The sequence below is a fragment of the Medicago sativa genome, chromosome 1 (genome assembly GCF_051527215.1).
Source record: "Medicago sativa cultivar Bolivia chromosome 1, Bolivia_mono, whole genome shotgun sequence".
NCBI classification, from domain to species: Eukaryota; Viridiplantae; Streptophyta; class Magnoliopsida; order Fabales; family Fabaceae; genus Medicago; species Medicago sativa.
In genome coordinates, this window is record NC_140749.1 from 91,795,217 (window position 1) to 91,821,364 (window position 26,148).

Below are 26,148 nucleotides of genomic sequence, written 5' to 3' on the forward strand. Positions count from 1 at the left end.
ATAGAGTCGTTGATGGAGTCACGTATGCAGTCACCGACAATGGAAAACTAAATGTAAAGTTTTTACTATAGAATTAACGAAACTTTATTTAGTCATTTTTCAAAAGTTTCAGTCCAGCTTCAAGAGATTAAGGACGGTGTCAAAACCTTTGAAGATAAGTTGATATGCTCATAGGAGGAGCCTACTTCTTGCAATTTGAAGTGGACTCTATCCAGGTATGGGGCATAAAAAAGCACCTGGCTTTGCAATTAGAGTGAATTAAAAAAAAATTATAATGAAGTAGGAAAACTTGCTTACTACCAGTTTTTTGTTTGTTTGTTTGTTTTATTGGTACACTATTGTTGAGACCTCTTTTGGCAAAAAAACAATTAATTTTTTTAAATGTTTCAATAAATGCAAGACAATGTTCTATTTTAAAATTCTAGCATTAAAATTTTTAAGGGGAGTTCATGCCTATTTAAATCTTATATGTCTCGAGAGATCAGTCTCTGCAAAATGCACGTAGATGATATTCAGTTTACGAAGGAAAAAAAATGTAAGACAATGTCCTACTTTAAAATCTATTATTTTTCTTCATTAACAATTTAAACTATCACAAATTTTAAAAAATAAACAAACTCTAAATTTAAATTTTCATATGATCAAAATTTAACTATTTTTATATGATTGAATGAAATAATATTTAATTTTTTTGACAAAGAAATAATATTTAATTTAATTCTTATACTTTTTTTAGAGGGTCCAATTCTTATACTTTTTTACCACGAAATCAAGCACACTAAGTTTCACCCAAATTCTAAAAATATTTTAGTACAGTAATTGCATTTTTTTAAGGAAGTACAGTAATTGCATTGTCATCAAATTCTAAAAATAAAAAGAAAAGATACTGCAAAATTTAGAAATGATTTATATTCATCAATACTCAATAAAACGATGATTGTCTCAAAGAAAAAAAATAGAATGATGATTAATTGTCATTAATGACAAAAAACAGGTGAAACGGTGTCTTCCATGTCACTATGCACTGTACAACTTCATAGAGAAACAAAGGAAAGAAAAAGGAAAAAGGAAAAATCCAATTAAAGCAAAAACGTGTTGCTATTGAAAACCTGATTAGCTGGTCCCACCACAACAGATTTTCCCGAACCCCAACCTAAAAATTAAAATAGCTTTTTCAATAATTAGTAACAATTAAAAAAAATCGTTATTTTTGTTTCAATTTTCCCTCTTCTATATATACCAAACGCGTTAATCTGAAAATCTCTCAACAAACGCAGAAGCGAAATCTCGTAGAAAGCGATTATTTCTCTTTCTCTCTCTCTTTTTAAAACAAAACCATCACACCTTTTGAATTCAACTAACAAAACGACAAAATAGATGTATCGGGAGTCAGTTGCTATGGCTGCCACCACCGCCTCCACGACGCGGTGGCCGACTCAACCAACTCAGTGGACTCGAGACCATGACAAGCTGTTCGAGCGAGCTCTGTTGATGGTGCCGGAGGATTTACCGGACCGGTGGGAGAAGATCGCGGAACAAGTTCCAGGTAAGTCTGCGACGGAAATTAGGGATCACTATGAAGCTTTGGTTCATGATATACTGGAAATTGATTCGGGTCGGGTTGAGGTTCCGAGTTATTCTGATGAATCGGCTGTGAGTGGTGGTGGATTGGCTGAATGGGATTCTTCGAATCAAATTTCGTTTGGTTCGAAGCCGAGACATGGCGGTGATAACGAGAGGAAGAAAGGAACTCCATGGACTGAAGAAGAACACAGGTATATCAAGATTCTCAAAGATTTTACTTCATTTCAATTTAGTTTTTTTTTTTTTCTGGGTTTATTGGTTTTGATTTTAGGGTTTTCTATTTTTTTTTTCCTTTATCTTTAACATAACTTTTTGGAATTGGATGCCATAATTTTAAGGAATGGGAATAAAAATTTAATTTTAATCTTTTTTGGGGGCTTTCTGGGTTTATGTTATAATTTTTTAAAATATTAGTTTTTTAGCTGAAGATTTTGAAGTGAAAATCATTAAAATGTTAGTTATTTTATAACTAATTCAAATTTGATTGCTAAGAAACTGAAATTAGAATCAAAAATGCATATCATCAAATATATGCATTGAAAGACATGCATTTGAAGATTGTCTAAACCCTCAAATTTTGTGGTTTGCTCATAGCAAAAAAAAAAAAAAAAAAAAAAAAACGGTGTATTCATGTTAAACAATGATGTCAAATAGCGGTTGCAGTGGTTAGATAGCATAGCAGAATTTGAACAATTCACTTTTAATCCGCAATACACTTTTTAGAACCTATCACTTTTGATCGGTAATACACTTTTTAGTACAAATTGTCCTTGAATAGAGGCTATACCGACACTATAGCAATTTAACATAGCGGAATTTGATCCCACCGCTGTTTTATGTTAAACAAGGATGTCAAGTGGCGGTTATAGTAGTTAGATAGCGTAGCAGAATTTGAACAAATCACTTTGGATCTTCAATACATTATTTAGTACAAAATGTAGTTAAATAGAGGCTATATCGACACTAGCAATTTAACATAGAGGAATTTAAACCCGCCACTATTTTATGTTATCTGTGCAGGCTGTTTCTTATTGGGCTGACCAAATTTGGGAAAGGAGATTGGAGAAGCATTTCAAGGAATGTTGTTGTGACAAGAACACCAACTCAGGTGGCTAGCCATGCTCAAAAGTACTTTCTTCGCCAGAATTCGGTGAAGAAAGAGAGGAAGAGATCAAGTATTCATGACATTACATCGGTGGACAGTAACTCAGCTCCTGTGCCTATTGATCAGAACTGGGTTCCTCCTCCTGGTGGTGGTTCAATGCAACAACAGTCTCAAGAAATGCATCATTATCCGTCAAACGATTTGCAGGATCAAATGAGTGCATATGGGTATTCAAATTATGGCTTTCAAATGTAAAGAGTGCTAGAAGCCGTGTGATTTTGTATATAGTGCATTAGATTTTCATTTATCTGGTTTTATTTGTGAAGTTTATGGTGTTGCTAGTTGACAGAGTAACTAGGAGTATGTTGATAATTAAATTATTAGTGGTTATAGTTACTTCAAACAAATAGGGAACTTTTAGGAATGATTTCAACAGTAATGAAAAATTCTTTCTCTGCTCAATTGAATTACTGCTTTGCTATTTGGATTCAATATAATTTTTAGGTTTGATTTAAGTCTATGTTTGGTTCTATGGTGACAAATTTATTTCACAAACAAAATTAATTACGAAGGTGAAGTTATTTGTGTTTAAGATACATTTAAATAAAACTGGATTGAACTATATAAATTTGTTTGTGAAATTCAATTATAGACTTAAAAGCTACAAATCTTAGTTACAAGCAGAATTAATTTTTGAGGTAAAATCAATTCTACTAAAAAATATGATGTTAATTCTACACCTTCGTAATTAATTTGATCATTTTGTTACAAGCAGAATTAATTTTTGAGGTAAAATCAATTCTACTCAAAAATATGATGTTAATTCTACACCTTCGTAATTAATTTGATCATTTTAGAAGTGAACCAAACATACCATAAGTATTGAACCATCGACTTTTCCATTTCTCCAGTTCAAAAGAAAGTATGGCGCATAACATTCATCCGGAAGTCAAAAGCAGTTTCAGTTAAAGTTCTTTTGCTTGACTTGTCATTTGCTTGACTTGTCAAGGGAAAAAGTCTGAATTCTTGTTAAAGTTGATTAATTATAATGCAGAACTTTGTACCAAAAAAAAAACTATAATGCAGAACTTTTTATATAACTAACAATAATTGATTATTCCCTGTGTTTCCAAGGCGCCTATAGTTTCACCAATTTTGCCTGATTAAGTTTGAATTTGGGTCAATCTACCTAAGGCACTAGTTAAGAAGAGTTAGAATTCTCTTCATTTTATACGATCATAATGTGATTTTTTTTTTTTGAAGGGACGATCATAATGTGATTATAATGTATGTATGTCGAATGCACTATATACAGTTATCATAAACATAAAGTAACTAATAACAACTATTATTACTAATTAATAACTAACTTAAACAATATCAAACTAATTTTAGCAATTCCCCAGTTATATTTAACACACTAAAATGAAATTTAAGAATAACATTCTTTATTTATTTATTTCTTCTTCTGTTCTAAAAGGCTGTCAATAGTAGTCTTCAGTGTCCTTATTTATGACTCGAATACATGACCTTTGGATGTAGATGAAGTATTTTTACCAACTAAGTTGCACTTAGTTGTCAACAAACATTATTCTTCATCTCTTTGCTTTAGATATGTTCTTATATTTCAGAAGACAACCGCATTACAAATGATTTCTTTAATAAAACGACATAATACTACATATAAATTTACCAGGATTCAGAGTGGCGTAGCTAAATCAAAACTTAGAATTTACGAGATAATCTATCAATTTGTGGAACAAAATGAAGGTTATTGTCTCTCTTCCTATCAAACTTCAATTTGTGGAACAAAATGATGATATTGTCTCTCTTCCTCTCTTGACTATAATTGGCAAAATTTTAAAGTGGCATAGCTAAATCAGAACTTAGAATTTACTAGACAATCTACCAAAGTGTGGAAAAAAAAAATGAAGCTGTTGTCCCTCTCAAGCTACTAATGTTTCCTATATATAATCTCGTTTTGACTATAGATGGTCTCAAATAATTTATCCATATTTACACGTTCAAAGATCAAATGATAGTTTGTCATTCCTTGCTCATCCTTGTATAAAATATGGCCGAAGGTTCAAAACGTTTTTTACATTCTCAAAATCGTTGTTAAAACTCATTTGTATGGAATACTTTTTCATACTAAAATTTTAAAAATATGCAAAATACATGCATTTCGAAAGTAATTTTACTTGGATCCACTTCTGGAGGAACCAAAATTTACTATGGAGATGAATAATTGATTTTAACATGTTTGGTTGCTGTCGAGTTGAATTGATTCTATCTCCAGAATTGATTCTACTTGAAGTTAGGAATTGTAATTTTTTATTCTAGAATTGATTTTCACACACAAAGGTTCAATTCATTATATCCAAACACAAACCACTATTAGAGAGTTCAGAGATGATAATGAAAATATTGTTGTCAATTGTGAGAGACCAAAAATGAATATAGTTGATACTGACAAGTAGGTATGAAGGTGTCCAGAAAACAAGTAGCAACTGTGGTTGAGATTAACAAAAAGGGTTAATCTCCCATTACGCGACGAGAGACACGCACATTTTAAGTCCGACATTGTCTTGAATAAAATTATCCCTAGACTTCAGTAGAGAAAACTTATGACAGACTAAAAAATATACTGGAAGGCACAGAAATGGTATATAAACGACCCAACCGAAATTTACAACGTGAAACTAGCTTGTGTAATCAGAGCATTGAGATTGACCAAATCGAACAGTTCTACAGCAGCTGCCTAGCTCTTTTATTTAGCAAGATCTTTATATCAGAGCATTGAGATTGACCAAATCGAACAGTTCTACATGAATCACCTAGGCTGACCTTAGATTGGAGCTAAGACTCCCTTTCATTACTATCTTAATCTAAAGACTGAATCCAACAATTTTATATGCATGTGATGTGAGCATTAGGGGTTTCCTAGAATTGAGAGTAGCTTCGATCTCTTCATCCAAACTCCCTCCTCAACTGAATCTCAATATCCACAGTGAAACTCACATTACATTTCACATTTTTTAATTCTATAAGCATACTGATTATTTTTAACTCTATAAGCATACTGATTAGTGATTACTAATTCGTTTACCACTGCCAGCCCAGTAAAATATCACAGGGAAGGATTACATCATTACATAATGTACCAAACATGATGGATGCAACCAAATGGTCTGATTCATCACCATTGACGAAACTACAAATAAACGAAAACAGACAATCTATAGTTCTATACAAAGACAAAAGTTCACTGAGAGTCAGTGTTTTATTCCTCATGATTGCTTCCCTTAAGTGACCTTGACGGCTAGCAAGACCGATAAAATCAGTTCTTTTGAGTCCCATCAGGTTTCTACATTCAAATGAAGAGATAGAAAAGTGTTAAACTGATGATGAAGCAATACACAAATAACCAAATTCACCATAGCAGTAAAACTTAAATGTGACTAGATTGCTGCAAGACAAAAACAATAAATAATTCTAGAACTTTCAATTTCAGTCAGATTATTGAATCCATATATGACATATTAATAAAACGTGAACTTGATGGAAGATTCAACTACCCCTTAGATTAGTTATCTTTGGAAGATTCAGCTACCCATTAGATTAGTTATCTTTGGAGGATTCAGCTACCCTTTAGATTAGTTATCTTAAGCGCACAACTGCGCACCATGGTAAGGGGCAATCATCCCCCTGCTGTGCTTGGAAGGCGCATGCCACAAACAATTTGCAATGGACACCTTGATTCACAGCAACATGGAATTATAACCAAAAAATGTGCTAAAGCATACAAAATATTTAGCAAGAAAAAATCTGTGTCAAACATCAGAATTTTAAAAGTGAAGAATTTGGTTGCAGTTGTTTAAGGGATATCATTTCATTAAACATAGCATTTAGTTGATAGCAAAATTGTGGAGAGATGAATGTAAGGGTTTGACTCATTCTGTAAATATTCCAGTTGTGTATAGGGTAAAAGAGGTGGTAGACAACTTGCAATCCACTCCCCAGAAAGAAAAAAAAAGGAAGGGTCTAGCTAGTTAGTACCAAGTCTAACATTGGTTACTCTTTCCAAAAAGGGTACAGCATAAATTTCTAAAAAATGTGACAAATTACAAAATAACGTGTTTGTTTTGAAGAATGCTATTATAATTTATTACTACTCCTGCCTTACCATTCCAACTCCATTTCTAGTTTCACTCGATTTCTAAAGGATAATTTGATTTCATTGAAACTTGGGACAAATTACAAGTTTCACCGAAAGCCAAATCCACCTTCAAAAAGGATAATTTGATTTCATTGAAACTTGGGACAAATTACAAGTTTCACCGAAAGCCAAATCCACCTTCAAAAGAGTGTGTTCGTAGCTAGTTAATGACTAAACAGTGAGGCTTCCCCCTTTAAAAAGAGTGTGTTGCTTGCTAGGTAATATCTAAACAATGAATCCACCATATGACAGTGAAATCGAATTCAATGAAACACGACCACAGGTTCCAGAATCATGTCATCACCACGTGCAATACCACATTAAGCAAAAATATGTTCAAACCTTGGTAAAAGAAACAAAATTCGATGTCCAAGAATTTAAGAAGCTAAAAGTGGTGAAACAAAAAATAACATCCATCATATTCATATCAAAGTTACAGAATATTGGGAGCTACAAAAGGAATTGTCATTTAGCTGAACATCTTAATGCGTAAAAAAAATTGAATAAATTTTAAGATATGAATCATAGGAACCATCATATGATACAATTTCAAATAGCTTCAAAACTAAAAAATGAAATTAAAATTTGCACTAAACAGAAAGTAACAAATCCAAAAATACACCAAATCAAAAAATCATCTCAGAATTGGTAACTAACACAATAATAATATTAATAGATCACAAATCTGGTTTTAATCAGACCCAAAATATGCAGAAAGAAATATTGAAATCAATAACCTAAAAACAAAATAATTTGGTACCTTGTTATCGGCATTATCTGTAGGTTTCTCCGCCTTGGCCTTATCAGCCGCTAGCTTCTGTTTCTCCAACCTTTCCCTCTCCCATTTCTACACACAAAAATCAACCGTTTCAGAAGCAAGAAATTGAATCTAAAAAAGGATGAAGAAAAAGGGGGAAATGAAGTACCTGAATGTAGACGTTTTCTTTGGCTTGTTCTTCCTCGCTAAGAATCTTACCTTTGCCGCTGAAGAAGCGAGAAGAAGCTCCACGAGATGTTGAATCCATTGAACGAGTCACGATCCCTCGACTCAGTGCTGATCTCATTGCCATTTTTGAACAAAATGATTTCACAGAAAATGTGATTGCAATGAACCGCTAGTTATTTATTACTTCAACTTCTTCACAAGACAAAGTCAAAAACCCTAGAAGTTTCCTAAATCGGACCGGTCTAACCGGTTTATTTATCAATGGAGTATTTTTTTTTATAATAAAGACTATCATCAATATTAGTAACGGTTTGGTTTGGATCGGTTTTTTATCGAAAAAATATATGAACCGATGAGATTTTCATTGGTTTAGTTTGATTCGGTTTTCACTGTTTTTTTTTTTTTAAAAAAAAAACTAAATTAACCGGTTTGGATGGGTCTGTTGATCGGTTTGTTTGAAACTACAATTAGAGAATCTATATTTTCACAAATTTGTATTTCATGCATACAACATACACAAATATTTCAAGGAACTTTGTTTTCCATCTTCTCTGTATTCTAAACAACTTTGTATAACTAATATGAAAAACTAACCAAGAGATGGATGATCCCATCGGCGGTGTGGAACGATGAGTTATGTGTGATTGGCAGCTGGTTGTTCTTTTTTAGTAGAAATGAAATAGAGTTTGAGTGATGAGGTGAGATGATAATGGAAGAAAGTGAAAGAAATAAGGAGTATTTTATGTTGGGATTTAATTTTGAGTTTACTCATAAGTGTTCAAGGAAGGGTAATATTAGTAAACGGGGAGTGGGTTAACATCAGTTCGATTCATAGGTTCTTTGGATCTCAAAATCAAAAACCGAGAATCGAACCAAGCTAGCGGTTTAGGTTAGTTTGGTTCGGTTTTGAAACAGACCAAACAAGATCGAATATTTTTCCGATTTGGATTTTCGGTTTCATCAGTTTTGTCTAAACCGCTTACACCTCTACCTATCTCCATAAGACTTAAGCATGTATTTTGACTGTTCAGTAAGAATAGTAGGAATCTCTCATTGGTTGGTCGCTTAATTCTTCTTAACGATGTTTTTTCCCCGTTATCAATCTATTTTATTTTTCTCTTCAAAGATCCCACATGTATATTATCTCTTATATTTAATTATTTTTGAAATATTTTTTAGTGGGGGGGGGGGGGGTGAGGATGTCAGAAAAATACATTGGATAAAGTGGGAGAATATGTGTTTGGATAGGGAGAAAAGCAGTTTAAGGGTATCTAGAGTTCAAGAGTTTAATTTGTCTCTGTTAGGTAAATGGTGGTCGAGAATGCATGTGAATCAGTGGGGTTGTGGTATTATATTCTCGTGGCTAGGTTTGTTTCTTGATAAAGATTGAAAAACATGTTTTATTGAAATAACCAAGTTTCAAGATGTGTGTTGCCTGCTAGGACATCCACAAGTAGAAAACGACAATGTAACGCCCGTCGTAAATTATTTAATTATTTAAAAATATATTTATATATATTTATATGATTTATGAATTTAAGTGATTTATGAGGTTTACGTGATTTTATGAGAGATATATGATTTATCTGAAAATTATGTGATATATACGATGTTATGATTTTTAGAGATGTTATGAGGTATTGAGACTTATTTTATTATTTAATAAAATAAGATATGAAAATAAAATAATAAGAAGTGGGGGCTGTGTTGTGGGGTGAGTAAGTTAGTGGTGAGAAGAGTAAAACAAGTGTTATAAATTGAGGGATAGGTTAAGAGAATAAGTTTTAGAACATACGTAAAACACTTTTGGAGAAAAGGGGAGAAAAGTCAGAACAAGAGGAGAACAAGAGAGAGGCTGTCGATTTTTCTGCAATAACAAGGTAAGGGTGAGACTAACTTTCAATATTATTATGGGTATGATTCTGAAAAATGAATTTAGCATGATTAGGTTGAGGTTTGGTGAGAATTGAGAATTAGGGTTATTGACCAATTTGAGGATTGAACCATGAAAAGATGTTAGATTGATGCAAAAATTAGTGTACAAACCTTAGATATTACCTAGGGTGTTAATTAGATGCTAATTGGATGAAAGAACCATGAGGATAGATGAAAAGTTGTGATTTTTAGGTTTCTGGCCGTACTGACATTCATCGCTCGCAACTGCGAGCAGAAACACTAGCAACTGCGAGCTGCAACCCATCGCTCGCCACTGCGAGCAACATCACTCGCAACTGCGAGTAAGACCATGAACTCGCAACTGCGAGCTAGCCCGTTGAGCTCGCCATTGCGAGCAAATCACTCGCCATTGCGAGTTAAGCTGTTAGTTGACCAAAACTGTTTTCCATGCGATCCATTCGCACGTGTAGTCATGAATTGATCTTAGAAGTAAGAATGAGGGTTGTTTAGGGTGTTTCCAGATGTTATAGAAGTCTGTTTATATGACTGAGATGATTAGTAATGTTGCATGAATAATGTTATGATGTTTTATGATATTTTAAGTTGATATGATTCATCCCTTTAATGTTGAAATGTTACTTAAGCCATGTTGCATGCTGTAATTGTTGTTGGTTGCTGCTGTTGAATGTTAATGTCTTGAAGTTGCATGAGTCGGTCTAAGTTGCAAGAGTTTAAGAAGTTGTCCATGATTATGGAATTTATAAGATGTTCACGTTGCTGTCTAAGTTGTAGGAAGATTGAGTCCATTGCATACTCATTAAAGTTGGGGGCTTTAGGCCCGACAGCCTTGTGCTTAAACTACGTTGGGGGCTTTAAGCCCGGCAGCTTTATGCTCACTTGATGAAGAGCCTAATTACGCTCATATATGTTGTTGAATGGTACCACATGCATTTGCATATCAAGAAGTTTCACGATGGTTTAAGTTGTTAAGAGTTGCATTGTCAAGTTGAGTCGTGTTGTTGAGTCATGTGTTAAGTCGAACCTGATGTCTTATGATGATTATAAGATGATAAATGATTATTGTTGTTGATGTTTAAGATGCTCTGTTGATGATGTTTGTTATGATTTGATGATGATGTTTTGATGATGATGTTTTGATGATGATGTTTGTTTATGATTGATGATGATAATAAAATGATGATAAATGATTATTAATGCTGATGTTGTGATATCTTAAGTTGTTAAATATATTATGATACTTGATGATGATTTAAAGATGATTTTTGCTTATGAAGTAAAGATGATATCTGTTTACGAACTAATGATGATATTTGATGATGATAATTAATTATGAATTGATATAATGCTAAATGATAAATGTTTGATATGTTAATAATGTTTTATGTTGTTAAATGCATTTTGATAAATTATATGCTTAATTTATTGACTGTGAAATCTCACCCCTTCTGCTTGAAAATGTTGCCCTTCGTATGGGTAACTTGCAGGTAATAAAGACTAGAAGTGTTCGTGAGTGGACTCCTCACATTGTGTCTAGGTGCTCTGATATGTAACGGGATGGGACTTGCTTTTACTTCTATTCCTTACGTGTCATTTATGAACTTTTTATGAATAAATGCTGAACAAGACTTATGAGATTTTTATGATGAGGCCTGCGTGCCAAAGACTTTTATGTTGATTAAACTAATTCCGCTGCGAGGTTTTGAACTACTTATGTCGAATGATTTTTGAAGGATAAATTGTTATTTATTCAGTTTATGAATTTTTAAGAAGTGTAGCATTCCGTTTATGATTTTAAAATACTCTGATTTTATTAAGAAATTTTCATGATGGGAAAACGGGGTGTTATAGACAACGCCAAACTAAGTCAACGGTGAACAAAAACGAAGTTTAAGAATAAATATTATATCAAGAAGAGAATTGTATTGAATATGTCTGATGTATACTCTCTCAAAACTCAATTATAAGCAACATTTCACTTTTTAGGTTCATTGAATAACTGATGTATTTGGTATATAATACATTAGTTGTTCAATGAATCGAAAAAAAAAAAGTTTTTTTTGCTTATAATTGAGACCGAAGTGAGTATATATCATCATCATCATTGGTTCATGTTAAAACTACAAGATCCATTCTTTATTTTACATTTATGATAACATTGTATATTGTTTAATAGATACGACATAAATGTACGTGTTTAATTTTCCATGTGCTTGATCGACGTTCTTAAGTGTTGTCCCCTTTTCCACCGTCTCCCCTCTTTTCACCATCTATAAAGTCTATGTTTTTTTCATCTCCGTCCCTCTTTCCATCAACTTGAAAGTCTATGATATTTTCACCACTGTCCCCCTTTCCACTACCAGGCTCATTCTCTTCGTCTATATATTCTATGTTGTTTCTACCACCACCCCTTTTTCCACCACGGCCTCCATTTTTAATGCCGTCATTCTTTGGCCACCCTCCCTTTTTTCCATTGTAGTCCCACCATCCTTTGACCCACTTTTCACTGTGAGCCCACCTTCCAATCTCTCCCCCTTTTGCATTGTCGTCCCACATTTCACCTCCATCCCACTTTCCATCACCGTCCCCCGGAAAGTTTATCACTTTACCACCACCACACCAATTAATTTTTGTTGTTTCATCTTCGCCTTTCCAAATTGGACGAATGTCTGACAAGTATACATAACAATCTACCCCAATGTTTGTCTTTGGTTCTTCTATCCCATCAACTACAAACAAGTAAATAATTTTTTTTATTAGATGCACAAGAGAAAAAAAAATTATGCATACATAACTACTAATTTTACATACATACATACATACATACATACATTGTTTTACATCTTCAAAAGATTCAATTGTTATAATAGAGCTAAGAAATATTGTATAACATAAGACGATAAAATATTTAGTTTTCATCCTGGTTACAATTAAAAGTTTCTTGTGAAATATGGATACAATCGACACCTATTTATAATGATCAATGGACAGGATAAAACCAAATAATAACAATAGGATAACCAATTTTTATAAAATATACAGCACAATAAAATATATTTGATATTTCACCAAAAAAATTACATCAAATATAATGTCCGGCTAGCTGATTGTGAGGATATTGAGTCATCAACACCTATCGAATTATTGAAGGGATACATTTTGGCATATTTATCAATCGATTGTACAATAGAAAATATACAAAATATAATGTTTGACCAACTGATTGCAAGGATAATGGGTCATAAACACTTATCGAGTCATTGACGGGTTATATTTGGAGATGAGAAATGCTATTTTTTACGAAGGGCCACTTGCAAGAAATACAAGAATAAGCTTATATTTTCTTTATCACGTGTGGATGTTATTGTTTGAAAGAAATCAAGAAGGGGGCAGTAGGTGTAGATACACATTAGAAAAACATGCTCATGTGTTTCGTGTGGTAAGTATTCGTAAAAAACAACATTTGCCTTAGGAGATATTTTATCCTTGTTATGACTAAGAATTTCTTGTGAAACTAGAAAAATACATGTTTTATTGCATTGCTATTGTTAGATCAAAATTGGTTAAAGAACATAAGCCCTTAAGTTTTGATGATTACAAAACACGTATGAAAACAATTAGCATACTCTAAGTCTAGTGTATGTTTAAGTATGCGGGACATTCTAAGAGAGTTACATAAATTGATGTTTATATATAACATTGATTTTATTATCATTATCGTTTCATGTTAAAACTATAAGGTCCATTCTTTGTTTTACATTTACTACAACATTGGAGATTGTGCCAGCACAAATACATCATAGATGTATACGCGTCTACTTTTTAACGCAAGTTTTTTTATGCTTGAATCGCATTCCTAAGAGTCACCCCATTTTCCATCTCCACCCCTCTCTCCTCCAACAAGAAATCGTATGACTTTTCCACCTTTGCCCCCCCTCCCACCACCCTGAAAGCCAATGACATTTTCACCACCATTACATTTTCACTGTTAGCCTCATTTTCACCATCTGAATATTCTATGTTGTTTCCAAAGCTACCCGTCTTTAAACCGTAACCCCATATTCCACAACCACATTCATTTTTCACCCACCCACCACTTTTTCTATTGTATTCCCACCATCCCTTGACTCGCCTTTCATCATAAGCCCACCTTACAATCTCTCCCCATCTTTCACTATCGCCCACATGTCGGCTGCGCTCCATGTGAATATATCAACATTCTCCCTCAGACAGGCTATCGGCTGAGCACGAGCGAGCTCGGGGATTCCCTTGCCCAGCTTGAAGCATTTGGTTGGGTCATCTCCAAAGGGAATCAGCTCGAAGTCTCCGTCTGGAATTGGCCGAAGGACTTCCATCTTTCCTCTGTCACCCCCTGGAAAGTTCATGACTTTATCACCACCACACCAGTCTTTTTCTTTTGTTATGTTGTTGCCTTTCCATATTAGACCTCCATCTGACCAGTATGCGTAGCAATCTACCCCTAATGTTTGTCTTTGATTAATCTATCTCACGAACTACAAGTAAACATTTTTTTTTTATTAAATATAAAAGAGAAAAAAATGGTGCACACTTAGCTACGAATTATACATACATACACTGTTTCACATCTCCATAAAACTCAAGTGCTATAATGGAGATAATAAACATTGTATAACACATGAAGATAAAATGACTCATCCTTGCTACAACTAAAAGTTTTCTTGTGAAATACTAATACAATCAACAACCATTTATAATGATCATTGGAGAAGATAAATGTAACAAGAATAGAAATAGTTGACTTTGTATGATAAAAAGTATATTCTATATAGTATGATGACTAAATTTGGCAAGTGCACCAAACCGTTTCCAAGTAATAAAGTGGTAAGTAAAATCGTCTCCACAAAGTTTTACATAATCATGCCACTCGTGTTTTTGTTACGGTCCGTTTCACACAATCATGTCACTCACGTTAAATTTCTTCTGTTTAATCATTTTTTTTTTCCAAATAGTTTAGTGGCTTAAATTAAACTTGTGAATACGAATAAGTGAAGGGGTATATAGTTCGAACCCGACTCCTCTTTATAATAATACAATATCTTTATCAATTGAGCAAAATTCACGAGTTCCACTCCTATTTATAATAAATACGTGATGTCTTTACCAATTGAAGTGGTATTTGATTAAAATTATTCCTTTTTCATTCCTCTACTCTTTTCAACCAAACATGGATTTAATCAAAGTATCTCATCTCCTCCCCCTTCATTAAAATCTTTTCTTTCCCATTCTCTTTGATGAACCAAACAGAATTATCCCCACCGAACAGAGAAAGAAAAAAGGAGAAAGTTTAAAGTGAGTCAATTTTAGTATATAGGGTTCCAACTCCCAAAATCTCTCTTGATTGGAATCGATTCATTCAGAATTTGGATTCAACGAGGCTCTGAAAATCTGTTCTTAGTAGTAGTAATTCCCAAATTAATTTACAAGAAAATAATTAAAAATGGTGACGGCAAACAAGGAAATGGTTGTTTACTGTTTCGACACACTCGTTGCTCACTATAATGGCGACCAACCTCCCACTCCTTCCTTCGACGACGGTCAACAGTAATCTCTCCCTCTCTCTCTCTCTCTCTTCATATTCCCTTTAACTGTATGATGGGTTATTGTTTAATTAATTTTTGCGATTTTGATGAAATTTCTATTGATTTTTCCCTTTTGTGTATTGTGAGAAAATAAGGGCCTCTTTGGATTGGCAGATTTGAGTTATATATTGACATAAGCACTTGTGAGTCTGTATGGAAGAACTTATAAAAACAGCTTATTCATAAGCTGTTTTCAGCTTATTTCTATAAACTCTTCATGATAGAAAGTAGCCTATAGCTTACACGAAAACCGTTTAACTTTATTTTATTTTTCGTAATGGAAATAACTTATAATAAATGCTGCAAATTAAGTTGTTTATCCAACCTGGGGTGAAGTGATCATGTAGTAATGTTTCCTATTAATTGAGTACCGGCATATATATTTTTTGTTTCAGGTAGCCTAGTGATTTGGATTTCACCCTTAAGGTGAAGTGAATAAGTGGGGAATCTGGGGTTCAAACACTGGCCCCTACATATTTCAATGCATTAGCTATGCTCACAGGGACTGAGTACTGGCATTTTATTGTTTGGTAATAGTAAAAATGGATATTTAGAGTGGAGCAAGAAATGTTCAGTTTTTGGGTGGTAATTGATTGCTATGTTATGGTTTAATTTTAGATTCTATTTCTGATGTAACTGTCAACTTGATGAGCAGCTGGGTGTTACACCTTGCAAAGCTAAGTTCAATTACAAGATATTTTGTTGCATAGTTGGAAGTACTGTAAAGTGTTGTAGAGATCTAGAATTTGATTCAACTGTTGGATTAGTGAACTTTGCATTCTACTAGAATTTCTATCAGTGTCTTTCCTTTGATACATGTCTGTGCTTTATGTTCGATTGTAACATTGCCTTTTTATTGTTGGAAACTTGGAATGAGTATTTATTTCATGTTCTAGTTCTTAAAAGGTCTTGTGAACAAAATTTTTTGTACTCTGATCAAGTTATAATTTATATTTGAGTACTATAACATTTTTTTTGAAGTAATTTTGCTTTGTTTCAGCCCATTGTTTGTTACTTGGAAGAAAGTGGTAAATGGAGGAGAGCCTCGTCTTCGTGGATGCATTGGTTCTCTAGAAGCACGTGGCTTGATCAATGGCTTCAGAGATTATGCGCTGACTAGGTGTGTTGATGCGTTACTAATTGAAGGACGATTCATTAAAAAGGCACCTTCTTGTAGTGAAATTAATCAACATGTTTATGATAAGAATTTGGGTATATAGGGTACCCAAGTCCCAGAGAGTATTTTGAGATGATCGGTGGAGTATTTTAGGGGGCTTCGTTCTCCCCCATTGTTAGGTATTTTAAGGGAGAGTTTTCCATGTGATTGGGTAATTAGTTTCAGACCTTTGTTGTCGGTGGTTAGCAAAGGTCTACCTACAGATGGGCTGACCCTTAAGGCTGAGTAATGCGGCGTAGAGTGCTGCCACCTGGATGTCGGCTTCCCGGGGCAGTGCTATGATAGGGACTTGGGTATTATGGGGTGGCCAAGCCCCACATCAAATAATATGAGAGGCTCAGTGGAGCATTTAAGTGGCTTGATTATTCTCCCTTGATAGCCAGCTTTTAAGTGAAGGTTCCCCAAGTGCTTGGTGCTTGGATACTTATATACTATTACTTATTATTAGGTTCAAACTGCGAGATTACATATGATTTACCATGAATACATGCATACCTCTTTTTATCTTACATACAATGGAACTTTGAGTATAAGGGTTCATTGTGGTAGTGAGATATCATATGCCCTTTTCTCCTGGAAAATTTCCAGGCAAGTGTAATTTAACCGTAAGCTTTCTATACTCTACCTTTGAGTAGCCTCAAATCTGTATATCCCTTACTCATCCATGTCCCCCTTATCTTGCAGCGCTCTAAGAGACCGTAGGTTTCCACCTATAGAGGCCAGGGAGCTTCCTCTTTTGGAGTGCACTGTCTCTATTCTTACTGACTATGAAACTGCTAATGATTACCTTGATTGGGAGGTATGTACTAAATTACTAATTTATTTGGTCTGGTTGTTGGACAGAAAATGAATGCAGAAATGTTATTTAACCTATAGTAGTCTACTATTCCCTGTTCAATTTAGCTACGGGGGTCAATTATTTTCGTCTTTATCTATTTTAGAGGATGGGGTAAAGGACTGCTATGGTGGCCAAGCATTTATAATGGTAGCAAAACATAAAAGCAATTGTATTTTCTTTATTGTTTAGGGATTATTGCTCTCCCAATTCTTTTTCAACATCTGGGAGATCACATATAACTTGCTTTGCTCTATTCTGCTGTTCTTATTTTCTTTATATTCCAATTTTTTTTTTTAAAATAAGATGGGGAATCAACCTCTTAAAAATGTAAAGTAAGGTTGCCTACTATAGATCCACAATGGACCTGCCCCTTATCTGGACCCCAGTACCAGGTTGTCTTTTTTAATTTAAAATAGAAACTTGTAAGTAACGTTGCATACTATAGATCCACAATGGACCTGACTTGCTGACCCTTATTTGGACCCCAAGTACCAGGCTTTCTTTTTTAAATTTAAAATACAAACTCTTCCATTTTTACTTTAGATGCAATTTACTATAGGACATTATGGTATCATTTGATCCATATAGCCAACTCCTCCTAATTAAACATCATAACTTATTTTATTATCTTGTATGTGAAAACAATCTAAAGCTAATGGTTCTGTGCTGTTAGCCTTTAAGATTTGGAGGTTGTGGTTCTTACTCGAAATGCTTTATGTTCTAAAGTTAAATTTTGCATTTTTCCAAAAGATTTTTTACCACTGATTTGAGCTTGAGTTTTTCTAAATTCTTACGGCTTATCTCTTGTTTTCATTATTTGTCTCTCTCTAATCTAACTCACTTGTCATAAAACAAGTAGAATTAAAGTATCATATATCATGTCATTCATTCACACTAATGTTCATTATCGAAGCTTACATTTCATGCTAACTCTAGCATGACTCGTGTTATTTAAATTTAATCTAGATGAAAATGTTGCCTTATAGTAAAACAAAACTCCCCTTCCGAAACATAGATTAACTTAACAATTGGATCTGGAAGGTAAGGCTAGATCTAGTATCAATCACATGGAACTTACTTTTTGAATTATTTTTCTGACCCTGTTTTGGAAGATTTGATTTGTATATTGCTTTTGAGAATAATCCTACTCATAACTTTGAGATGGATGTGGTGAAGTCCGTAATTTAGGAAATGGACAGGGAGAAGACTCTTGGTTTTCATGGGTTTTGCTATGGTTTTGTTTTAAATTCTTTACACTGTCTTTCGCACATTAAGATTCTGCTTGTTTCTTTCTTGCAGGTAGGAAAACATGGTATAATTATTGAATTTTCTGATCCTGACTATAACACCAGGCGAAGTGCCACATACCTGCCTGAAGTGGCTGCTCATGAAGGTAATCTATGTTCACCACTAATCATTGTTTAACATTTGGGAAGTCAAGTTAGTAAATAATGCGTGCATACAAAGTTGTCATAAGTATTTTGTTTTTAATTGTAACAGAAAATTCATTATGAACAAAAAGGTAAAGTAGATGTGTAAGGAGGATAAAATGTAATTAAAATCTTAGAACTGGAAACTATAGCAGTGAACTAAAGAAATCATAAATTTAGAGCAGCCACGCAAACTATATTCATGTCATATCTATAGATGGTAGCACCTTTGAAACATCAAATTAGCAGAACATCGATTAGAATTTAGAAGCCATTGATTCTATCCTATCCTTTTCCTATCTCATAGCAAGTTGAGCAGCAGAGGGCAATTCCTGTGTACTCTTGGCTAATGACACTATACCTAATAGTTGAGGTCACTTCTTATCATTAATCTACCAGTTCGTACTTACCTGCAGTCCCTGGGTCTCTGGCTATGAAGCACCGACACGACACCTATGATTACACAAAATTATGTCATTTTCTCAAATAATTATCGGTGTCGTCTTCAATGCCCGTGTCTGTGTCCGTGCTTCATAGGTCTCTGGACTGGAAGCAATGGTAATTGTAAAATGTTGCCGAGTAGTAGCACACCCTTGAATCGCTAATGCTCCAACCAAGTGCACAAGGGACTGCATAAAATGCAAAGTACATGTTTCTACAAATTTTTTACATTCATGATTTTGATGATACCTTTATACCGAATCATCTATGTTCCAAAGTAGAAACACAGACCTAATAGTGTCCAAAAAGCGCAAACCAATTGTTCCATATAGAAATAGCTGTTTAGTCTCCACAAGTTTTTTAGCAAATTTATTTGATCTTTTCGGGATCTCTTTACTTACATAACTTTTGCCAAAGGTGAAAGTTTAGCATTTTTCCTTTCCTAGTAGTTAAAACTAATATATTTGTTAAGGCTAAATTGCAAGGAAGCATCACAGCCAGTTTCAGAAAACCTGAGATTTAAAATTCAAGACTACTCTATAAACTAACCAAAATATTGCAACAATGTTTGAAATTGACCTATAGTTGTTGACACGGCTTTCTTGTATTTTAGGGTTTATAATGCAATAATGCAATTTGGTCCTTGATATTCAGTTGTAGAGCTATGTAAAAAAAGAGCAATAATTGAACTTGATCAGACCAGACAGGTAGCGTATATGCTATAGGAAAATAGAACTTGGGAAACAAATATTAGATTTATGGGAATAGTTTGAATCTGCACGAGCTGGGAATGTAATGTACTGCTGTGATTAGAAAATTAACGTTATCAGACAATTCTGAATTTATCAGACCAGACAGGTAGAATATATGCACTGCTCTATATCCTTTATTTGCTGGAAGTCCTCAAAAAATAACTTTTATAAATAGATCTAATCAATTAAAATATTTAGGCTTTGTTTGCGAGTTTGGAGGGGAAGGGAGGGGAGAGCTTTGGAAAAAAGGGAAGGAGCAAGTGGAAGAAATAGAGGTCATTGGGAGGGCTTTGGGGGGTTCGTTTTTCTTCATAATACAAAATCCTCCTCATTTGGGGGAACTAAAAAATTGCATTGGAGGAGGGTTTTGGAGAGTTTATATGAATTCTTCAAATTTAAACTATGTTTTTAAATATTCTTAAAATTAAAAGTATATTAATCATAGCCATTAATTTATCAATCTCTAACAAAATACTCTTTCAAAAAATGTGTAAGATTCTCCATTTCCCCCTCTATTTCCCACCCTTCAAAGCCCCCGCCCCTTCCAAACTCCCAAACAAAGCCCTAGGATCTTGCACTAATTTGTATGCTCTTCCCTATTCCTAATTATTTGCGGTGAAAAATGGGTGGGTGGGTGACCATTGTGCATCCTTTTCTTATCCATGATTGTTTGGGTTTCAGGTTGGACTTTATTAGAGGCCATTGATTCTTTGATACGTAAAGCAGGCTGCAATAGTAGAATCACCGATATACTCAGGAAAAGCATAAAGCTAACCAGATACCAAAGCACCTTATTTACTATGCACTATGGTGAATATGTTTCATACGTGAAAGAGACAAGAGGTGAAGCTCCATCCATTGTTGGAGTTAAGTTGCCTGGCTAGTAATTTTTCCAGACAATTTCTAATGCTTGCATAACTTTGATGGCAAAAGAAGGAATAGAATTGCCAAAAGAAAAAGAACATGCGAATTTGTTTTCTTAACTAAACTACTGTCAGTGGTGCCTGTTTTTTACATTCTTCAAATTCATTTGATTTTGAAGAAATTAATTATACTGAACTCAGATTCTTTGAACGTACTTTGTAATATTTGTATGTATCAATCAATTCAGTAATAGCTTGGGAAAGCTGCAACATTGTTAAACCATTTGATGTCAGTCTTGGTGAAAATTGGAATTTAAATATCTCTCAGTCGAGACGTCTATAGCTGGAATTTCAATTCCTCTTGGTAGTGAATCATGAATTCATGATTATTATTAGATTATATGATGATCAGGATTGACAATTAGATAAAGAAGTGCATGATAAATCAAAATGGGGATCACTGGTGTACTTAGAGAAATCAATGCACGTGTACTCCCAACCTAATAATAGCCATTTAATTGTCGTTTTTAGGGTTATTCTTTCTGAAATCTGGAGCTAGCGATGAACGATTGGTTTTCTTACCACTATCGATTTTCAAACTGAACCTATATACAGTTTTTAGTTTTTCCACTCCAATAATCATGATTTATTTTCGGACAGTAAAATAAGTTGTCGCATGTCTTAATTTTTTGATACGTTAGCCTCCGGATTAGTTTGTTGGTTTGCTTTAACTAATCCAATTGATAAAATAAATACACACACCTAATTAATTATTTCATCCCTTTTGGCGTACCTATTCAATTCAATTAATCTCTCGAATGTCTGAAGATTCCTTGTTCATTTTTATTAATTACTTTCTGGTAATTTTTTTGTGTGAACAATGTAAGTAATATATAATGGTTTTTCCGTTGGTATTTTCTCATTTATCAGTTACTTTTAACTCTTTCAACTTCTTGTACACTTCATTCATGTAAGTCCCACCGACGGATACGAGTAGAAAATCTAACCATCTGTGTCAACATCGATAGGTATTTTCTCTTGTTATTTTCACCTTTGTTACTTGTTGAGACTGGTTTTTAGTTTCCATGGAATCTAAGATCACCGAAAAGTGAATACAGTTCAAAGCACGTTACTTGTTGAGACTGGTTTTTAGTTTCCATGGAATCTAAGATCACCGAAAAGTGAATACAGTTCAAAGCACCACAGCTGCTTTGCTTGCATGTTATGTATTGTTTACTGTCTAGTAGTATATGTTAAAATTAGGATGAAATATCTCTATATGATGAGTGTGGCCACTATCATTCGATCATGAAACAGAGCACATTGGTTTTAATGGCAGTTTTATAAAATTGGTCTGTCAGAAAGAAATCATAATCACATTGTCCCTCACTGCCTTGTGTTTTTCTTGTCATTTGTTTGGTTTTGCATGTTAGCCTCGCAAACACGTATACTAAACCAGTGGACCATAAAACCATTCCCTTACAGCTATTTAGTGATCTGTGCATGAGAGTTTGTGACACAGCAACGTCTTTCAAAATTGCAGCACGACAGTGTAGTGGTTAATCTTGATGTTTTGTGCACTGTGGTCCTTGTTTGTTTCCATATATTGGTAGTGAACATCACCGAATCTTATTAGATTCACTCTTGTTTTTTGTTAATCTTATTAGATTCACTGTGGTCCTTAATTATTTTTTGTTAATTTGTTAGGGGAAGGAGAATGTTAGCAGTAGACCTCACACACAATAATAATCTTCCAGTGTTCCAATTCAATTTACTTGGCTAATCCTTTGGGGACCTAGATGCATTCTTGTTAAATGAAGGGGGAAAATGATTTTTAATTGGATTATGCATTTACATTTATGATTTTCCCCCTCTTTTGTAAAATTAAAAGTGGAAATAATGAATTTCTACAATGGTTGACGATGTCTTCAATGTTAAAAACTATATAAATGCAAAATTTATGTAATTATTGTTTCAAAGTTTTGGGTGGAGATGTGGTGACCAACCGAGAATCCACTTCTTACGGTCTATTACATTACTTCAACTCATTAATAACAATTTCTCTCCATTTAATTTTTTGAGCTTTCTCTCATCACACATCTTTAACAAGTGATATCAGAGTCAAAGGTTTTGTTGGACGAGTAATGGTTGATAGTTGTTAATGTTTGGGCTTGGTTAATTTGCAATGTCATAAACACAACAAATTTTCTGCTTAAGGAAAAATAATCTAAGAGAGAGAAATTTTACCGGCTTAAAGAGAGAAAACTCTCACCTTATAAACTGATTTTGTAGAATTGAGTAAAGTCCTACAAAAATCGAGCCACTCCGGTCATAATTTAGATGTCTTGTCCTTGGAGTGAGAAAGGAAGAGTTTCACGTTTGGTGAGATATGTTATGAAAATGTGTTTATAAGTGGGAAAATCTCTCACCTTACAATCAATTTTGAAGGGTTGAGTTAGACCCAACCCAAAATTTAAGAATTATATTAGACACTCCTCACCTGAACCAACTCATTCATACTACTTTGATACAAGACCTGGCTAGCTGCTAAAGAAACAATGGGAGCTGGAGGCCATGTCACTGCTTCTAAACCCAATCCTCTCTCAAGAGTTCCACACACAAAGCCACCATTCACGGTTGGCCAGTTGAAGAAATCCATTCCACCACATTGCTTTGAACGTTCCATCCTCTTATCATTCTCCTATGTAGTTTTTGACCTTTCAATAGCCTCCGTTCTCTACATTTCCACTACTTACTTCCACTCCTTCCCTCTCCCTTTTCCCTTCATCCTTTGGCCTATCTATTGGGTTCTCCAAGGTTGCATTCTCACTGGTGTTTGGGTGATAGCTCATGAATGTGGCCACCATGCATTTAGTAACTATCAATGGCTTGATGATCTTGTTGGTTTCATACTTCATACTTCACTTTTAGTCCCATATTTCTCATGGAAAATCAGTCATCGCCGACACCATTCGAACACAGCTTCTCTCGAACGCGACGAAGTTTTTGTTCCAAAACCTAAATCAAATGTTGGATGGTATAGTAAATACTTAAACAATCCACTGGGAAGAGCTTTAACTCTTCTTATCACACTCACATTAGGATGGCCCTTATACTTAGCCTTCAATGTTTCTGGTAGACCTTATGATCGATTCGCGAGTCACTATCACCCTTATGCTCCAATATATTCTAAGAGGGAAAGACTTCAAGTTTCTGTTTCTGTTGCAGCTGTTTTAGCTGCTACTTATTTGCTCTACTTTATTGCATCTTTAAAAGGGTTTGTTTGGTTGATATATGTGTATTTTGTGCCATTGCTTATTGTGAATGGTTTTCTTGTAACAATAACTTATTTGCAGCATACACATTTTTCTTTGCCTCATTATGATTCAAAGGAATGGGATTGGTTGAGAGGAGCTTTGGCAACTGTGGATAGAGATTATGGGATTTTAAACAAAGTGTTTCATCACATCACTGATACTCATGTGGCTCATCATATCTTTTCCACAATGCCACATTACCATGCGATGGAAGCAACCAATGCAATGAAGCCTATATTGGGTGAGTATTACCAATTTGATGATACACCATTTTATAAGGCATTGTGGAGAGAAGCAAAAGAGTGTCTCTACGTGGAGCCAGATGAAGGAACATCTCAAAAGGGTGTTTATTGGTACAAGAACAAGTTTTGATGAATAAAGTATGCATGGATCATGATGCGAGACTTGAAAATCCTGTCTAGCTTGTATTGTATAACTTAATTAAAAAACCAAATAAGTGGATTTATCCATGTTGTGAACAATGTATTACTTAATATTATGAAAAACCAAAAGGGTGTTTATTGGTACAAGAACAAGTTTTGATGAATTAAAGAACATGCATGGAAGACCATAAAGTGAGAGTTGAAAATCATGTTTGTATTGTATCACTTAATTAAAAATCTAAATAAACAAGTGGATTTATCCATGTTATGAACAATGTATTACTTAATTACTTAATGGTATATGAAAAAAGTTGCTTGTAGTCATGGTTAATGTTAAAATAATAGTATTAGTTATGTGGAAAGAGTCTTGTGGTTATTAGTATTAGTGATAATTTTTATGTGTTAATTGGAAGTGGTTGGTGAAAACAAGTGGTTGATACCATGACAAATTTAGGGCTTTCCTTTGATTTGGGTTGTAGGATATTTGATGCAGCTCCTATGTTTCTCCCACTTTCCTTTGTGACCGTTGTTCTTCTTCTTGGATTTTAGTTTGTTTGTCCTTTAATCTTTTAACTCTTTTTATTCTCAAAAATAAAACTTGAAATGACTTCATGGCAATACTTTGAGGTTTCCATTTTGGGTGTTATTTATAAAAATGAATATGTATCCTGAGGACCGGTGCCAGATCAATAGTTAATATTGTTAAGCAGCACTTTAAATTGTTATCTTTTATAAGTTTCTGAATTTGACTGCACATACTTTTTATGATTAAGTTTATATTTTCTTTAAGTAGATAAGCAAAATGATAATAGTTATAGAAAGCTCATATTTAAAAACTCATGACATAAGTGGAGACGCTCAAGTTCAAACCCAATATCACGATGTCCAGTTTGAAAATTTCGATATTTTTACTAGTTGAGTTAAAATTGCGGTTATAACTTTTTTTTAAGGCTCTTCAAAAAAAAAACTTTTTTTCAGGAAAAATTGCAGTTATAACTAATATTCATATATATATTGATTTCTTTTTAAGCTAATATTCATATATATATATATATATATTGCAGTTATAACTGTATATGAGGTGCCTCGAGAGTTCTAGTTAAGCTAAAAAGAAAATATAATATATTTTTATAAAAAGTATATTATATTGATTTCTTTTTTATAAAAGTATATTGCATTGATAAGATATAAGTGTACAAATTTTTCAATGAAAAAATGCTACAATTTAAAATATTTTGTAACACATAAAATCAACGGCTTTTAGTTCAAATAATGAGGATTTTTTTTTTGAGGAAAAATAATGAGGAATTTTATTTTCATAGTAAATATCTCAAGTTCAAATATTGTAAATTGACCCCTAAAAAAATACAGTTAATTGAACTATCAGATCACATTAAATTGTTTACTCAAATAAAATAATCAGATAATATTATAAGGAAAAACAAAATTATAATATCTTAAAATTTCCTTAAAAAAAGATCTTAAAATTTATTCCAACAGAGAATATTTTTGTTTAATTTTTTTTAGCAAAGATAAATTTACTGCATTTCATTCAAAA

The 26,148-nt window shown here is 33.7% G+C and overlaps 4 protein-coding genes across 6 annotated transcripts; 3 read left to right on the forward strand and 1 right to left on the reverse strand.

The window, feature by feature from the left end:
- Nucleotides 1–1,266: 1,266 nt before the first annotated feature.
- LOC146959133 (Duplicated homeodomain-like superfamily protein) lies at nucleotides 1,267–3,151 on the forward strand. Its single transcript, XM_085740660.1, has 2 exons — nucleotides 1,267–1,775; nucleotides 2,605–3,151. The coding sequence occupies exons 1-2, from the start codon at nucleotides 1,378–1,380 to the stop codon at nucleotides 2,942–2,944; spliced, it is 738 nt and encodes a 245-aa protein (XP_085596786.1). The 5' UTR covers nucleotides 1,267–1,377; the 3' UTR covers nucleotides 2,945–3,151.
- Nucleotides 3,152–5,775: 2,624 nt separating this feature from the next.
- LOC146959134 (F1F0-ATPase inhibitor protein) lies at nucleotides 5,776–8,006 on the reverse strand. 2 transcript variants are annotated; one of them, XR_015024828.1, is made up of 3 exons: nucleotides 7,835–8,006; nucleotides 7,047–7,755; nucleotides 5,776–6,975 (listed from the first exon to the last, which is right to left on the reverse strand). XR_015024828.1 is itself a non-coding variant. In XM_085740661.1 (3 exons), exons 1-3 carry the CDS (start codon nucleotides 7,976–7,978, stop codon nucleotides 6,030–6,032), a joined length of 258 nt encoding a protein of 85 aa, XP_085596787.1. In that variant the 5' UTR covers nucleotides 7,979–8,006; the 3' UTR covers nucleotides 5,776–6,029. The 2 variants fall into 2 exon arrangements, 1 of the variants encoding a protein (XP_085596787.1); XM_085740661.1 differs by having other exon boundaries at nucleotides 5,776–6,056; nucleotides 7,669–7,755.
- Nucleotides 8,007–13,109: 5,103 nt separating this feature from the next.
- Nucleotides 13,110–21,170, forward strand: LOC146959135 (AMMECR1 family). 2 transcript variants are annotated; one of them, XM_085740663.1, is made up of 5 exons: nucleotides 13,110–13,207; nucleotides 16,390–16,509; nucleotides 17,251–17,365; nucleotides 18,704–18,797; nucleotides 20,709–21,170. In XM_085740663.1, the coding sequence occupies exons 1-5, from the start codon at nucleotides 13,188–13,190 to the stop codon at nucleotides 20,909–20,911; spliced, it is 552 nt and encodes a 183-aa protein (XP_085596789.1). In that variant the 5' UTR covers nucleotides 13,110–13,187; the 3' UTR covers nucleotides 20,912–21,170. The 2 variants fall into 2 exon arrangements, with proteins under 2 accessions (XP_085596789.1, XP_085596788.1); XM_085740662.1 differs by lacking the exon at nucleotides 13,110–13,207 and adding an exon at nucleotides 15,147–15,351.
- A 1,102-nt stretch (nucleotides 21,171–22,272) lies between these two features.
- On the forward strand, nucleotides 22,273–24,862 carry LOC146959136 (omega-6 fatty acid desaturase, endoplasmic reticulum isozyme 1-like). Its single transcript, XM_085740664.1, has one exon. The coding sequence runs from the start codon at nucleotides 23,449–23,451 to the stop codon at nucleotides 24,577–24,579; it is 1,131 nt and encodes a 376-aa protein (XP_085596790.1). The 5' UTR covers nucleotides 22,273–23,448; the 3' UTR covers nucleotides 24,580–24,862.
- Nucleotides 24,863–26,148: the final 1,286 nt, after the last annotated feature.